At 40.3% G+C, this 17829-nt stretch overlaps 1 protein-coding gene across 16 annotated transcripts in view; it reads left to right on the plus strand.

Annotated features, from left to right (window-relative positions):
* The window catches only part of NEK10 (NIMA related kinase 10), a 230833-nt gene that overhangs the window by 54001 nt on the left and 159003 nt on the right, over window positions 1-17829 (plus strand). For 14 of the 16 annotated variants that reach the window (XM_040480008.1, XM_040480012.1, XM_040480014.1 and 11 more), the window contains 10 exons: window positions 191-330; window positions 2203-2264; window positions 4280-4357; window positions 6189-6253; window positions 10053-10155; window positions 10263-10391; window positions 10967-11104; window positions 14204-14249; window positions 16969-17090; window positions 17227-17329. In XM_040480008.1, coding sequence (XP_040335942.1) covers window positions 191-330; window positions 2203-2264; window positions 4280-4357; window positions 6189-6253; window positions 10053-10155; window positions 10263-10391; window positions 10967-11104; window positions 14204-14249; window positions 16969-17090; window positions 17227-17329 — 986 coding nt within the window. Of the gene's footprint in view, window positions 1-190; window positions 331-2202; window positions 2265-4279; window positions 4358-6001; window positions 6024-6188; window positions 6254-10052; window positions 10156-10262; window positions 10392-10966; window positions 11105-14203; window positions 14250-16968; window positions 17091-17226; window positions 17330-17829 lie in introns of those variants that run through there. The other 2 variants (XM_040480013.1, XM_040480024.1) reach the window with 2 other exon arrangements.

Genomic DNA, 17829 nt, shown 5'->3' on the forward strand with positions numbered 1-17829 from the left:
AAGAGAAAAGAACCCTTACCTCACACCACACTCAGAAATCCATTCTAGGTAGATTAGAAGGTGAAACAATAAAGATAACCCAGGAGAAAACTTCACTACCTGGGAGAGGCAAACATTTCTTAAACAGGACCCACAAAGCACTGACCATGAAGGAAACTTGATAAATTGTGCACTAACTTTTCGTTTTCAGAGACAGAAATTTTGTTTCTGATCGTTCTTCCATCGGCAGCCTGTCGAGTGCAAATGCGGCAGGCAGGATCCAGCAGCTTCATTTGTCAGAAGACCTAAGCCCTCGGGAAATACAAGAAAATACTTTTTCTCTTCAAGCAGGTACTTATATAATACTATTATCTTATACTACTTGATACTGGTTAGCATATTGTTTTATTATTCTGTTATAAAATTAGTGTGATAATATTAATTAGGCACAATCCATGTAGAAGTCTGAAACTTCCTGGTACTTGTGTTGGGCTTGCAGGTTAGTGATGCCACAAACTTTTCTCTCCCTTCCACATTCTGAACACATTGAGAAGTCAGCATAGAAGTCAGTTATAAAGAGAGCAGAATATTAGCTTTATTATCGGTAAAGCTGGAGTAAAGAATTCAGCTTGCTATGTGGCCAGAATCATGGTTCCTATACTTTCTAGATCTCAGAGCACCCTCCTTAAGGGAGACTGTACAATGCACATACTCGTTCCCTGGGGGCAAGGGAATGCCTTCCTTATTCCACGTGAGCTCCTAAGGAGAGGACAGAGCCTCTCTTGTCACACAAAAGCAGAAGCAAGAATGTATGCGCACACATACACCTGGCAGGCAGGTCCCAAGAGGAGAACAGATGTGTCATGGGGAGGATGAGAGGGGGTAGGAGAAAGGCAGGTGTTCTATGCTCCCTAGTATTTCCTCCTGAGGACTGGGGAAGTTTCTTCACAGGCATATGAAGTCAGGGAAATAGGATCTGCTCCTCGAATTGCCGTTTCTGCTTATTCTGAAGGACTCCATCTCAGTATAAGGGCACTTGCTGGGGGTTTCCTGTTTGAAGTCTCCCCAGGAAATGTAATCGAGCGGACATCAGAGTTCCTGGGATTTCTAGGCCTCTCTCAAAAAGTGGATGAGATCCATGGTGCTGGAAGTCAGAGGGGCAGTTACCCCCATGTTTGGTGGTAGGCAGATTATTACCTGGGAAGGGGCACGGGGGGCCCTTGGGAGCTGGAAGTATCCTATCCTATTTATTCATCATAACGGCAGTAGTTACAAGGCACGTAGATATGCAGTATCTCACCAGACTGTACACTTAAGATATAGCTACTTCATACGGCTTGTTTTATACTCCAATAAAAGGGAAAAAATTTTAAAGTTAAAAACATAAGTGCTTAGAAGTAGGCTCTGAGTTTTTGCTCGACCCACTTTGATGGCCACGTGGCCTTGGACAAGTGCCTTCACCTCTGCAGACTTCAGTTTTGCTCATGTGAAAGAGTGGCGGTCACCATGATATCAGTGTTAGAGGGTTATCGTAGAATGATACGAGGATGTACAGAATGCCTGTCGCCCAGTGCAGGGCTAGCACGAGGGTCGCATAAATGGTGCTGTAGGGTCAGCATATTTTTGGTAGACAAGAAGCAGTTCAGTACAGAACGTCTCGGAAGGCTGCCATGGTGGCTGTAAGGAGGCGGGAGGGGTAGTGCTCAGGGTGTGGGATTTAACATCTGACACACCGCACTTCGACTTCTGGCCCCTGGCACTTACCGAGTTCTGTGGCCTGGTCTGTCAATCTTTGTGAGCCTCTGTTTTCTCATCAATCAAAACGGTAATCATAGTACATACTCGGATTCTAAGGGTTAATTTGGATAATGTATTTAAAGTTCGTATTTAGTCAACCATTGCAGAGGTATTTATTGAGCACCTGCTATGCGCCAGGCACACGCTGGGCACTGGGGATCATAATGGAGCCGCCTCCTGGTACACAGTAAGTGCTCAGTAAAAGGCGGCTGTGGCGTGTACATGCACATGAATTACATGGAGAGCAGAGTTAGGCACCCCTGAAAGTCAGCTGCCCTTCCCCCAGGGCCGTGCCTGAGGGAAAGGTACTGTTTTCTGAGGAGTGACTCCGCTAACAGAATTCCCCGCGGCGGTAGAATATCGAAGTAACAGTGTCCGGTGCAGCCAGTGAGGACGGACGCGATCATTTGGTGGTTTTCCTTCCAGCCTGCTGTGCCGCCCTCACCGAGCTGGTGCTGAACGACACCAACGCCCATCAGGTGGTCCAGGTGAGAACGCTGCTCTCCAGGGTACGGCTGCAGGCCCCACCCGGCACCGCTCCCGTACCACACCTCAGGGCAAACTCTGTATCCCCAGAACACAGCTTTTGGGATCCCATGCTGTGGTTTTCAAGTATTTTGATATGTCTTGTTTAAGTTCTAGCACTCCATTTTATATTCCTTTTAATTTTTTATTTGCTATTTCTTTTTTAAGATTTTGTTTTTGAGTCATCTCCACACCCATCATGGGGCTCAAACTCACAACCCTGAGATCAAGGCCCACGCTCCGCCGACGGAGCCAGCCAGGCGCCCCAAAAATTCCACTTTATATTCTTATCCTTCCTCCTTTAACTCACTTGGGTTTGAAAGAACTGCTCTGTATTTCATCTCTCATGCTTATTCCCTACATTGTGTGCGATCTTTTTCATTTTCTTTATCTTTTTTTTTTAAAGCTATTTTAGGGGCGCCCAGGTGGCTCAGTCGGTTAAGCGTCCGACTTCAGCTCAGGTCATGATCTCACGGTCCATGAGTTCGAGCCCAGCGTCAGGCTCTGTGCTGACAGCTCAGAGCCTGGAGCCTGTTTCGGATTCTGTGTCTCCCTCTCTCTGACTCTCCCCCGTTCATGCTCTGTCTCTCTCTGTCTCAAAAATAAATAAAGGTTAAAAAAAAAATAAAAAAAAAAATAAAAGCTATTTTAAACCGCTTTAATTCTGGGTATATAGGATGATATGAGTTGACGATGGTGGTCACTTGAACTAAGAGTACGTCAGGTTGTTCAGCTAGAGGTGACTGAAACACACGCCAACAAAATGTTTATTGCCCAGAAACCAGTTTCACAAAGCTTGATTCATTAATCAGTCCACTACATATACAGTAGTATACACTACCTGACTTCATCTTCAAAATACATGAGAGGTAGTAAGAGATCAGATCACCGATGCTCAGAGTCCCGAGGGGAAACTCAGCAAACCAGGAGGCCGCAGGGGAGCAGGGCATATGGACTTGGTCACATTGAGGTTCAGTTCCTAATATCGTTACCTGGTGGCTTGGCCACTGAAAAAAAATGACTCAGCCTCTCTAATAGTTGGTTTTGTCATATATAAAGCAGGGAAATTATAGACAAATTCACAGAATAGCTATAAAGACCAAATGCATTAAGGCAGGTAAAGCTCTTCACAGTTATAATGTAAGTGCCCCCATATAACAGAGTTCAGTAAATTAAATATTTAATAGATAATCGAAAGGTAGCAGTAAGCTAGCACTTTTTGTTCATTCTGCCATGTGTATATTTGCATTAGAGTATAGAAGGATCACTTTCTATACTTTAGGCTTTTCATGCATAACCTTCATTTTTTAAATCTATTACTCTTGTTTCTTTTATTTTTTCCATTTTCTTTTCTACAATGATTTATCTATGTGTATTGTTTAACTACCAAACTATAAAGGGAGAAATTGTATTTCATAATCAGATATTTAAAATGCAAAGTATAAAGATATTTGTATCCCTTTACTGTGTGCCTTTTTATCCCCTATTCTTTGTTTTTAAAATATTTAAGGGGAGCCTGGATGGCTCAGTTGGTTAAGCGTCCAACTCTTGGTTTTGGCTCAGGTCATGATCTCGTGGTTCATGGGACTGAACCCTGTGTTGGGCTCTATGCTAACAGTGTGGACCCCGCTTGGGATGCTCTCCTTTTCTCTGCCTCTCCCTTGCTCACTCTCTATCCCTCTCTCTCTCAAAATAAATAAATAAACATTAAAAAATGAAGTATGTAAATTACTTTAAATTGACATGCTTTATTATTTATGACTTTAAAGACAGCTGAAATTTTAAGATGGTGGCTCCAGTGTTTGGTGCTACATTGACATATTTAATATTCCCCTATAAGTTTACACAAAGTTCCAAAATTATACTAATATTTCTTCTCTAATATTAATTTTTGAGATTGTTTAGTTGCTTCTTTGTGCTTGTGTTTCTTTATGGCATTGTCACTGTCACTGATAACATGGCCCTTTTATTCTTCCAGGAAAATGGTATATATACAATAGCAAAGTTAATTTTACCAAACAAACAAAAGAATGCAGCAAAAACTAATCTGTTACAGGTAATAAGCATGTCCATTGTTCTTTAATATCAAGTTACTGAAATCTGGGGAAACTTTAATAGTACAATCTGTAATTTTTAGCACTGGTCTCTGTACTGACCGTGAGGGAAAAGTATCTGGTGAGGGAGGCTGGCATGAAAACAAATGCTGTGAAAACAATATAAAAGGCTTAACAGTAGTTTCTCTGGGGTGGGAGGTGAATTAGGTGATTTTATTTATGTATTTCTTTGCTCATCAGTAAGTTCTATTTTTTCAAAATATGGAATACTTGCTTACATATCGGAAAATTGTAAGAGGAAATCGATATTCCATCTTTAAGCATGGACCACAGTCAGTAACACTTCACCTTTACAAAGGAAGGCCTGTGAAATGGATCTTGGTGGATGAGAAGAGACTTGCTAAGTCAATAAGGAGATATGAGTGGGGCAGCCATGGCATCTGCTACAGGGTGGAAAGGCATTCTGCACAGAGGGAACACCATGTGCAAAGTATGAGGGCCTGGCAGCTTAGAGTGTGCTTAGGCTGCTGGGTGGGGCTGGGGTGCATGGTCAGGGGAGGGGCATGAGGCCTTGCGTGCGGGTAAGAAGGGGGCACGTGACTGCAGGGTCCTGTGTGCGTCAGGGGACAGTGTCCCTGAAGGCACCGGAAAGATAAAATCCGGTTTAAAGTAAGCCTTTGCAGTACTTGGAGCTCGTATTCCCCCCATGCCATTTAGAAAAGGACATAAGATACCACGTTTGCCTCCATTCTGACTGAAGAGCTCCCACCCAGAATGACAGTCAAGACTAGCAGAGAATTCTTGGTGGTATCTGTGGGCTGGCAGGCAGAAGAGAGCTACCCGTGACGACGGACAGGAGCGGGACTTAATTTCCTTGGTGCACCACAGGCATGTGGACGTGATGTTGGACAGCAGATTAAATCAAACCCATCGTGCAGATGCATTTTGTTAAGCCAGGAGAGGGTTTTTAAAACTTCAAATTGAAATGGTTTTTGAGGAACATTTGTGTCCTCCTTTCTCACTGCCTCCACTGCTCTCCACCAGGCTCTTTAACATCATTGTGTTGTCTGCCTGGCTTCTCTGGGCAAGTTTATTTGTCACCCTTCTGTATTCAGACCACTAATTTTATGAAGGATTCCACATTCGAGTTCAGCAGACCTCGATCACCCCAGTGGTGGCCTATTATACAGGCCCAACTGCAGGCCGAGGGCTCTCTGGTTTTTTTCTTGGCATTGCACACCGTCAGACATTTAGACATTTATTTTTCTTTGGTAAAGTCTCACAGGCCCCTTTCTGAGTGTTCTCGGGAGTTACTGTAGATTGTTCTATTTGGGGAACGCTTAAGACTCTTTACTCAAGAGACCAATTTGTCAAGTTTGAGTCCAGTGTGCCTGTGGCTATTTTTATATGTCATCATTTCGAGTGTTTATTTTCTCATAGAAGCCATATAAATATCGAGGCATACATAGCAGGCTAGAAACAAAATAAACCTTGAGCTCCTGAAAATCTTTGGATGTTTGGTTTTCTCAGAGTAGGAATTTTATTTCTGGTCTCTGTTCATTTTGTACTTTCTAGAAAGGAATTAATGACAAGTCATGAGTGAAACAAGGCCAGCGTCATAGCGTTCTACACCATAAATGCTTTCTTAAAGCATGAGACTTACCCCAGGTATTGATGGATTTCATTTTCAGTCCTAAGCTTTGGCTCCCATGTAGGCCAGCCACTCACTCACAGTAAAGCCACTGTAATGTTTAGTTCATGATAATGTTATCCTGGAAATGTTTTCATTTGCCGAGCTACCATTTAAGAATCCCATATCCTTTTATTTTCCAGTGTTACGCGTTCAGAGCATTGAGGTTTCTGTTCAGTATGGAAAGAAACAGACCACTCTTTAAAAGGTATGAGCTTAGAGAAATTTAAGTGATCAGCGGTCATGAGATCGACCTGTTTGCACACACCTGATTTAGATGCAAACAGTAAGAGAGGAATGAGTCAGTACGTAGAACATGTGTTTTCAGATTTTCTAGAATCCACAGATAACACAGAATTACCCTAGTGATATCTTAACACTGAAAGTGAAGTAAATGCGGAAGAAAGAGAAGGAATCAATCACTCTATCAATCCAACTTTTCTTAATTACTGTGACTGCTATGGGTTTTAGTTTTCCTTTTTTCTTTTTTTTGGGACATTAACGTTTTATTTTATTATTTTTTAATATGAAAATTATTGTCAAATTGGTTTCCATACAACACCCAGTGCTCATCCCAACAGGTGCCCTCCTCAAGGCCCATCACCCACTTTCCCCTCCCTCCCACCCCCCATCAACCCTCAGTTTGTTCTCAGTTTTTAAGAGTCTCTTATGTTTTGGCTCCCTCCCTCTTTAACCTCTTTTTTTTTTTTTTCCTTCCCCTCCTCCATGGTCTTCTGTTAAGTTTCTCAGGATCCACATAGGAGTGAAAACATATGGTATCTGTCTTTCTCTGTATGACTTATTTCACTTAGCATAACACTCTTCAGTTCCATCCACGTTGCTACAAAGGGCCATATTTCATTCTTTCTCATTGCCAAGTAGTATTCCATTGTGTATATAAACCACAATTTCTTTATCCATTCATCAGTTGATGGACATTTAGGCTCTTTCCATAATTTGGCTATTGATGAAAGTGCTGCTATAAACATTGGGGTATAAGCGCCCCTATGCATCAGCACTCCTGTATCCCTTGGGTAGATTCCTAGCAGTGCTATTGCTGGGTCATAGGGTACACCTATTTTTAATTTTTTGAGGAACCTCTACACTGTTTTCCAGAGCGGCTGCACCAGTTTGTATTCCCACCAACAGTGCGAGAGGGTTGCCGTTTCTCCACATCCTCTCCAGCATCTATAGTCTCCTGATTTGTTCATTTTGGCCACTCTGACTGGCATGAGGTGATATCTAAGTGTGGTTTTGATTTGTATTTCCCTGATGAGAAGTGACGTTGAGCATCTTTTCATGTGCCTGTTGGCCATCTGGATATCTTCTTCAGAGAAGTGTCTATTCATGTTTTCTGGCCATTTCTTCACTGGATTATTTGTTTTTCGGGTGTGGAGTTTGGTGAGTTCTTTATAGATTTTGGATATTAGCCCTTTATCTGATACGTCATTTGGAAATATCTTTTCCCATTCTGTCAGTTGCCTTTTAGTTTTGTTGATTGTTTCCTTTGCAGTGCAGAAGCTTTTTATCTTCATGAGGTCCCAATAGTTCATTTTTGCTTTTAATTCCCTTATCTTTGGAGATGTGTCAAGTAAGAAACTGCTGCAGCTGAGGTCAGAGAGGTTTTTTCCTGCTTTCTCCTCTAGGGTTTTGATGGTTTCCTGTCTCACATTCAGGTCCTTTATCCATTTTGAGTTTATTTTTGTGAATGGTGTGAGAAAATGGTCTAGTTTCAACCTTCTGCATGTTGCTGCCCAGTTCTCCCAGCACCATTTGTTAAAGAGACTGTCTTTTTTCCATTGGATGTTCTTTCCTGCTTTGTCAAAGATGAGTTGGCCATACGTTTGTGGGTCTAGTTCTGGGGTTTCTATTCTATTCCATTGGTCTATGTGTCTGTTTTTGTGCCAATACCATGCTGTCTTGATGATTACAGCTTTGTAGTAGAGGCTAAAGTCTGGGATTGTGATGCCTCCCACTTTGGTCTTCTCCTTCAATATTACTTTGGCTATTCAGAGTCTTTTGTGGTTCCATACAAATTTTAGGATTACTTGTTCTAGCTTCGAGAAGAATGCTGGTGCAATTTTGATTGGGATTGCATTGTTTGTGTAGATTGCTTTGGGTGGTATTGACATTTTAACAATATTTATTCTTCCAACCCATGAGCATGGAATGTTTTTCCATTTCTTTGTGTCTTCTTCAGTTTCCTTTCTATAGTTTTCAGCATACAGATCTTCTACATCTTTGGTTAGGTTTATTCCTAGGTATTTTAGGATTCTTGGTGCAGTTATGAATGGGATAAGTTTGTTTATTTGTCTCTGTTGCTTCATTATCAGTGTATAAGAATGCAACCGATTTCTGTACATTGATTTTGTATCCTGCAACTTTGCTGAATTATGTATCAGTTCTAGCAGACTTTTGGTGGAGTCTGTCGGGTTTTCCATGTATGATATGTCATCTGCAAAAAGTGAAAGCTTGACTTCATCTTTGCCAATTTTGATGCCTTTGATTTCCTTTTGTTGTCTGATTTCTGATGCTAGAACTTCCAACACTATGTTACACAACAGTGGTGAGCGTGGACATCCCTGTAGTATTCCTGATCTCAGGGGAAAAGCTCTCAGTTTTTCCCCATTGAGGATGATATTATCTGTGGGCTTTTCATAAATGGCTTTTATGATGTTTAAATATGTTCCTTCTATCCCGACTTTCTTGAGGGTTTTTATTAAAAAAGGATGCTGAATTTTCAAATGCTTTTTCTGTATCGGTTGACAGGACCATATGGTTCTTATCTTTTCTTTTATTAATGTGATGTATCACATTGATTGATTTGCGAATGTTGAACCAGCCCCGCAGCCCAGGAACGAATCCCACTTGATCATGGTGAATAATTCTTTTGATATGCTGTTGCATTCGATTTGCTAGTATCTTGTTGAGTTAATGTTTTAAATGGATGACATCAAAATATATGCCTGTTCTTATGCATTCAGAAATGCCAAAGTTGGCCTAATCCTTTGCTCTTAATCCATAGAAAAAGTATTTGTCTGGATGTCTTTCATAGGGTAGGTGCTCATTTGAAGGGGAAAGGGCTGGGTTTTCTTGGCTCACGAGGCTGTGCTGGTGAGTGTGACAGAAACATCACCCCCTTGGGAAGAAAACAGTCACCTACATGTGTGGTCTGCCTGGCATTGTATCGGGCAGGCTGGCCAAAATCATAGGCCCAAGTTCTTACTAGGATTCTATTGTTAAACGGCAGAACAGAAATAAGAGCTTACGTTAATATAATGCCTTTTGTTCAGAAGCGTTGGAACATTTTATGCTGTTACTTTATTTACAAATGATCCTTGAATTTGAGGGAAGAAAAGTGAGTAAAATTATTATAACCTTTTATTTCAAGGCCCTAAACCCTTCATTTTTGTGGACTTAAAAGATTTTACTAAGCCCTTGAAACCAGTACGTTGGAAAGGATGCATAAATCTCTCCATTTTTTTTTCCATTTACCTGTATTTTTATTTTATTTTCATGAAACATTTAACAATGGGGTTAGTATTTACCTCCTAGGGTTAACATGAGGACTGAATCAAATGGCATTTATGTAAGTGTTCAGCACTCCATAAACACCCCATAAACATTCCTTCCCCAAATGTTTAATGCCTGCACCCCTAAATATCTCACAAATAAGGTCTTTGTATATCCTGTATCATAACGTGAGATCTGCTCTCTTAACAAATTTTCAAGTGTACAGCCCAGTATTGTCAATTGTAAGCACAGTGTTGTATCTCTAGAAACTTTCCTCTCTGGTGGCTTTTCCTTATCCCTTAAGAACTGTAGTTCTAGTTCATTTTTGTGAGACACGCTGGTGAGTACTATTTGCCCCCTCTCTGTTGATATCCTAAGGAAGTTAAATTTGCTTAATGTAATGAATCTGTGAATGGGTTAGCTCCCAAAGGGAAGGAATGAGGAACAGTTACCAAGACCTACATGAAGTGTATGTGTGTGCATTTTCCCTGTAGGCTTTTTCCCACCGACCTGTTTGAGATCTTCATCGATATAGGACATTATGTTCGTGATATCAGTGCTTATGAAGAATTGGTATCCAAGTTGAATTTGTTAGCGGTAAGTCCTGAGTTTCAAATACTTGGGCAGGCTGCTGTGGGCAGGATGCAAATTATCATAGTGCCCATTTCCTTGTTTTGTTTTGTTTTGTTTTGTTTTTTGGTTAGGATGATGAACTGAAGCAAATTGCTGAAAATATTGAAAGCATTAATCAGAATAAAGCTCCTTTGAAATACATAGGCAACTATGCAGTTCTGGATCATCTTGGAAGTGGGGCTTTCGGCTGTGTTTACAAGGTGACGTTGCCCTTGGAGAACACTTCTCTGACCTTCCCAAGCAAACCAGATATCCCACTTGCACACACCCATGCAACCGGATTGGCGCCCTCATTATTGGAAAATAGATACGCAAATTAGATTTTCGCCCATCAGATAGCTGTACTGATGTTATCTCAGTACAGCTCTCAGCTCTAGAAATTGGCCACTGGTCTTTGAAGACAAGAGCCATTATTAATGTCTCACCAAAAAATAGTAAAAATGGCTTGTCCTAGTGCATGACACTTTCTCTAAATTCATACCAGAGTTTTCGATAGGTTCCCGGTAAAATCCTACTGAATGGTGCAGACCGCCCAGGAGAGAACCAGTTTTTTGAACTGATTTTAGGGTACATACAAATAAAATTGTAAAAGTTCTGTTGCTTATTTAGATTATTTAGATTCCTTGGTTGAATCATGTGACTTATTAATCTATCTCTTTTCCCCCTCTTTCTACCCCCACTTTATTATTATTTTTATTTTGTTTTATTTTATTTTATTTTATTTTATTTTATTTTATTTTATTTTATTTTATTTTATTTTTTGGTCTTATTTTAGGTTAGAAAGCGTAGTGGTCAAAATCTTTTGGCAATGAAAGAGGTCAATTTACATAACCCAGCATTTGGAAAGGATAAAAAAGATCGAGACAGCAGTGTAAAGAATATTGTTTCTGAATTAACCATAATTAAAGAGCAGGTAAGTGCTTTTCTTGTTTATGAAGATATGTACCTTACCTAAATGTCATCAGTAGAGTTCTTGTGCTATTCTTGTCCATGCTATTTAAGAACTGGTTCTGTTTAAAATAATTGGCATTGAAGTGGTAACATTTTAGTTAGATTTTTTTCCTGAGGCTTGACATTGAACCACAGAAAGACTTTCTGGAGTTTATATCAAGGTTTGGGGTGCAGAATGACTGAGTTTACAAGAGAATGCCTCATATATGAAACATCGTTCTTTTTAAATTGCAAGCATATCCGTTTCCTTCTCATTAGAGTAGAGAATATTTGGTTACTTAGTTACATGCATAAGCATATGACTAACAGTTCCCTGACTTTTGTCAAGTGGAATCAAGCTGTTAACATTCTTCAAATACAGCTTATTAAATCTAAAAGTAGATTTCCAAGATGGGTTATTATTTATTGGCATGAGTTGAATATTCTGACATAATGTAACAACTCAATTACCTATCATTATGAAGGTGTGTTTGGGGAGAAAGAATAAACATGTCAGAAGAGAAGTGAGGTTGGATTTTGTGATCCAAGAATACATGGGTTTCTTTTTCAGCTTTCCTTATTTATACATTCATTGTGGATACTGTTGATTTATAACTCCTGTGGAGAACCACCAGCTTCACTGCGTTGTGTTCTCCAGGAGTTAAATTTGTATAGTGTCTGTGCTGGGACTTAAAGATCATTAAATATATATGATCTTTATTCACTGAAATCTGTAGTTCTTCTCCAGTTCACAAATTACAGTAAATACTATCATTAACAGACTGGATTTTAAGAAGCCAGTGTTTGCTCGTGTTGAGGGCACCTTCACCTTTGGCAGTGTGCTCTCTCACTCTAGCACAAGGCTGGAGCGTGGCTTTTGCCGTAAGGTGATTTAGTATCGTCATTTGAACTCCGATCTGGATACAGTCCTGGCCAGTGAGCTAGGGTCCAGAATATGACTCTTTTGCTTACCTGGCCCCTTATTGTTTAAAATCTGCTGGCCACTGGAGAGTTGATGAGGCAGATGTTGTTTTAGCACATTTCCTAAGAAAAGAAAATGTCCGGGCGGGGACATTTAAGAGGCACGTGTTTGGACTTTGAGATAACTCAAAATTGTACAGTTGCACTCTTAGCAGAGGACTGAACCAATGGAAAGGATAGTAAATAACCCTGAGTCCTAAAAGGAAGAGGGGATAGCAGACAGAAGTGACAGAAATGGAACTAGAAAAGGAGAGTATATTTTTTAAGATTAAGAGTAAGCCGCAGTAAGAAAGAGGCTCCACGATACATTGGCTTAAACAAGAGGTCTCACAATGCAACGGGCTATTTCTCTTTGATGTAACAATCCAGAGTGAGCGGACCAGGTTGGGAATGTTCTCCGTTCCACGCAGTCATCTGGGGGATGTTGGCTCTTCCTCTCTTACTGTGCTGCTGCCTCCTAGGGCATTCATTGTCTTCATCTGTAGGGTTGAAACTACCACAGGTATATTCACATCCAAAGAGGGAAGAAGAAGAGCGTGAGGGTCGGGGCATTCCCAACGTTTAGGACTCAGACCCAGGAGCACACGTTTCCCCTTACATACCCTTGGTGCGAACTTAGCGATAGTCCCTCTCATAGCTACAGGAGAGGCTGAGAGATACAATCTCGTGGGAAGCCATGTTCCACTAGAACTCAATTGCATTGGAGGATTGGGCGGGTAGGAGTTTGGTGGACAGTTACGAGATTCCCCTTCAAAAAAGCAAGAAGAAAGACCAAAAAGAAACGCAAGCCATTTGCAAATGAAATGAAATGAAATGTCAACAATTCTGAGATAAAAGAAATTTCAGTTTGCCTAGACACTTAAATTATAAAAAAGCAACTATAAACATTTTAGTATACTTGTAGAAAATGAAAGTTTCGAAAAAGCAGAATTTTCATGTGATATCCTGAGGTAAACCTACATCAGAGAGAAATTGTAGGGGCATCTGGGTGGCTCGGTTGGTTTAACAACCAACTCTTTATTTTGGCTCGGGTCATGATCTCACTGTTGTGGGGCCGAGCCCCACATCGGGCTCTGAGCTGACACTGTGGAGCCTGCTTGGGATTCTTTCTCTCCCTCTCTCTCTGCCCCTCCCCTGCACACTTTCTCTCTCAGAATACATAAATAAACATTACAATAACAAGAGAGAAATTGCACTGAAAGCTTCTTGAAAGTGGCCAGGAAGACTTCACTCAAGACTATTGAGATAGAAGTCAAACTATGGCAGCAGGGGAGAGAGATTGAGCTCAACTCCAAATACAACAGCAATAGCTAGTATTTACAACCAACAGGCCAGGTGAGGGGGGTGAATAGATGGAAAATTACTCAAAAGAACTTCCTAAGCTATCAAAGATGGGGTGATGAGGAACTTGATTGGTTATCAGGAGTGGGGAGATTCTTGCTAACCTGACTTGGCAGGATTCTTGACGAAACAAAGCAGGGCAAGAATGAGGCCTAGTCAAGAAGAGGTCTTAGAGAAACCTGACCAAATTTTGGCCAAGAAGGGTGTCCTTGCCAACTATTATAATTTAAATGGAGTTAGTAAGTCTTAGACTATTTCAGTTTCATACTAACCAGTTTGGAGAGCATAGAAAGACACAAAATGTAAATAGAAACAAACAGTATATATAAATATTTAAGTGGTAAGGAGTGGTAAGGAACAATGGTATACATATTCAACACAAATTCCTTCATTTCTGTTTCTTCCCAATGCAGTGTGTGCGTGGTGTTGGGATGGGGAGAGCTAAATGAATTCTTCAGGTTACTTTGAGTTCTAAAATTTACCTAAAATGTTAAATTAGGTGATAAAACACCATCATTTTTTTTTATTTGATAAAAGGCTCTAATGGGAGATTGCTATTTTCAGATTAGTTTTGTAGGTAGCAAATAAAAAGAATCCCAAAAAATCTCAAATCTCAGATGATATCTTAAAATGCTTAATTTTATAGATAAATATAAATACAGTAATTTTCTTGTTGTTTTCAAATATGAAGTCCAACTAAATTGTGAAAACAAGTTTATATATTGAAGTAATGTAATGTTTGTTATTTATTTTCTTCTAGCTCTATCATCCCAATGTTGTACGCTATTACAAAACATTTCTGGAAAGTAAGTATGAGTTTTCATGATACATGTGTAGGTGTGTGTGTGTGTGTGTGTGTGTGTGTGTGTGTATACACACACATATATATATATATGTATATATATATATATGTATATTTTATGTTTTTTTTTTTGAGAGACAGAGAGAGAGAGAGACAGAGCTTGAGTGGGGGAGGGGCAGAGAGAGAAGGAGACACAGAATCCAAAGCAGGCTCCAGGCTCCCAGCTGTCAGCACAGAGCCCGATGTGGGGCTCGAACTCACAAACCACAAGATCATGACCTGAGCTGCAGTCAGACACTTAACTGACTGAGCCCCCCAGGAGCACTTCATGATATTTCTAATTAAGGAAAAGTTTCTATATTATATAGTTTTTCCACTAGAATGTCACAAAATAAGCTTAATCAATTCTTTTCTTTTTTTTAACTATTTTCTCAATTTGTGGAAGACCTTGTGCACCTCTTTCTTCATCAGTGAAACAGTGGTATAATCAATGACCTAAAGATACAGCTATAAAGGACTTAGACTCCTGCCTGAAAGACACCGCATGAACAAAGCAAACAGTTATTTGGGCTATTTTCTCTCTCACACACACAAAACCTTAGTAAGATCAGGTGAGAAGCAAAGTAGGGGGTGCCTCTGGGTGACTCAGTCGGTTAAGTGTCCCACCCTTGATTTTGGCCTAGGTCAAGATCTCGGCCTCGGGTCACCACCTCACAGTTCATGAGTTCCAGCCCCACATCCATCTCTGCGCTGACAGTGCGGAGCTGGCTTGGGATTCTCTGTCTCTGTTTCTGTCTCTGTCTCGCTCAAAAATAAACGTTTAAAAAAATGAGAGAAGCTTAAGAAGCTTAAGAACAATGAGAGAACTTAAGAATCATGGCTTATTCAAGACAAGATGAAAAATTGTTTTGTTGGCTTAGATGACATTTTTCACGCCCCCAAATAAATTCAGAGGGGCTACGTCTTTGAGATTTCTTTTACTTGAAGTTCCGATAATGGCCACAAGGTGGCAATGGATCCCTGACTGATTCTGCAGGCAGGTCATCGGTGCGGAAGGTTGAGGTAAAGCCAAATTCAGTTACAGGTTTAAGACAATGCAGGACCTTTGACTGAAACAATGAAAGTACTAATAAACCTTGATGATGTGCATCGCATATGAGGTTTAAAAGTAAATCATTTGGAGGAAGGATGTACAAAGCAGTGGTTGGGACTTCCTCATTGCCTCTTTGTAAGTGCTATTATTATGCAAACCTATTGTGTACTGTGGCATTTTTTGATTTTGTCCATCTCCCTCCCCCTGGATGAGTCAAAGGAACACAGTGCTGAAACTGTCCAGTAAATCCTGGCCCCCTGATAATAGAATTCTTGATATTAGAGTCATTTCTTACAATTTAGCACACATCCCATTAGAGGTCAAGATTGGCTTCTGACTTGAACTACTGAAGTGACACAACTTATCTTAAATTAGAAAAAAAATACAACTTTTACAACCTGACATCTTCCGAAAAGAATTGGAAGTGGCTTAAAAATACCTAAAATATGATCAAAGAGATTAGGGAATTGTGAGAAAAGGAACTAAAAGGTAGCAAATTAAAAATGAAGCTAAGGGATGGGGGATGGGTGAGACGGGGGAAGGGAATTCAGAGTACGCCGAGTAATGTATAGACACGGCACACTCAGAACTAATACAACCTTGTACGTTAATTATACTTCAATAAAAAAAGAAAGTCAATTAATAGAAGAGAGGAAAAGTTATGCTAGGGGTAAGATGAGTACATACACTGAGTGCTTCTTGGGATAATGAAGAATGGAAAACAATACAAATGTCTACCTCTAGGAGAGTAAACGATGATCCCTCTGTGTTGTGGAATACTATGAAGGCAGCAGAAAGAAGGCACGGATCTGTGTGCACAGATATGTCGGGCTGTTGGGTGAAAGAGTATTAAGTGGTGGCACATGTATCGTGCGATTTCATTTCTGTAAATATTGTGTACATACATATTTTATATGTATCCAAAACATCACAGATTACGCATATCACTACATTGTTAATAGTTTCATATCGGTTTTGGAGGAGAAAGTAGAATTTACTTTGTTTCTTGGCACCCAAGGTAAGGAGATGAGCACCGTTATGAGGATCCCAGTCGCCCTAAGATAAAACCCCTGGCAGTCCAGCTCTCTCTCTGCTCTAGAGGGGGCATCACAGAAATTTCCATCATGGGTTGTGTTTTCAGCTGTGTCATTGCAAGACCGTGGCACGATTCCAGTGCGAAATTCTGTCAGGTACATCAATGAGGCTAGGGCAACAGTCCGCTTCAAAAATACAATTTTCTGAATGTCTGACATGATTTAAGGGTAAAATTTTAAACTACTGAGAGGAACGCTCTTCAGGAAAGGCTCCTGGGCTTGGCATCATATACTCGTTCTCTTTAGCACCTCCCAGTCATTCCACATCTTGGTGTGTGTCGAAAATGATCATTTTTGCCAGCATAAACTTATGCTAGGAGGTAGCCTGTGGCCGGAAGAGACTGTCGCTGGGCTCTAGCTGCCTGGAGAGCCCCTCACCCCCATCGCCCCCAGGGCTGAGTGGATCTTAGCCCCTCTCTAATTCCTTCAGTGCCGTGCCCTGCATACACACTGGGAAGCTCAGATTCTAATTCATATGCATTTTTCTAAATATATTGAATTTAAATTTCTGTTATATTTCCCTTGTTTTCTCATAGATGATAGGTTGTATATAGTTATGGAGCTGATAGAAGGGGCCCCTCTTGGAGAGCATTTCAGTTCTTTGAAGGAAAAACAGCATCATTTTATTGAAGAAAGACTATGGAAAATATTTATACAGGTACACTTTCATTTTCATTACTTTTTTAAAACAACAGCGAATTTCTGAGCTGATTTCTTAGAGATGTGTGTAGTAATCATCAGCGGTTACGTGTGTATTTGGGGAAATAAATTTGTTTTTTATTTGCTGCTTCAAGCTGTGCTTAGCTCTTCGGTACTTACACAAGGAAAAGAGGATTGTCCACAGAGATCTAACGCCAAACAACATTATGTTGGGGGATAAGGACAAAGTAACAGTGAGTAAGTATAAGAATCTTCAAAGTTTTTAAGAACTCCTGAATATGATTCAAGAACAGAGTTGTTCAATAGAAGTTTCTGGACTTAAGGGAATGTTCTGTATCTGCACTGTGCAGTGTGGGGCTTTTGGGCATTTGAAATGTGGCTCGTGTGACTGAAGATGTGAATCTTAAATTCTATTAAGTTTTCATTGAGGCAAACATTCCTATGTGACGAGGGGCTACTAAACTGGACGTCACCGGTGTAGTTCTTGATTGAGTTGCATTTTTCCCATGTGAGAGAATAAAGTACTGGTAGGATGCTTCAGGATTTAATTCCCAATTCAGTGGTTTCTAGGTTTTTTTCTCTACCTCATGTGAGTGCATTGTTTTGAACTCTTAACGGAGACTGTGCTAAATGGGTGACAAGTGTACATATCAAAGGCTGTGAAAATTCTAGACATTTGTATATTTCAGCATCAGTTTTTATCAAAATAGTTTCAACTGAAGCAGGTAGGTCTAATG

The sequence above is a fragment of the Herpailurus yagouaroundi genome, unplaced genomic scaffold (genome assembly GCF_014898765.1).
Source record: "Herpailurus yagouaroundi ecotype Mexico unplaced genomic scaffold, PumYag 159, whole genome shotgun sequence".
Classification (NCBI taxonomy): domain Eukaryota; kingdom Metazoa; phylum Chordata; class Mammalia; order Carnivora; family Felidae; genus Herpailurus; species Herpailurus yagouaroundi.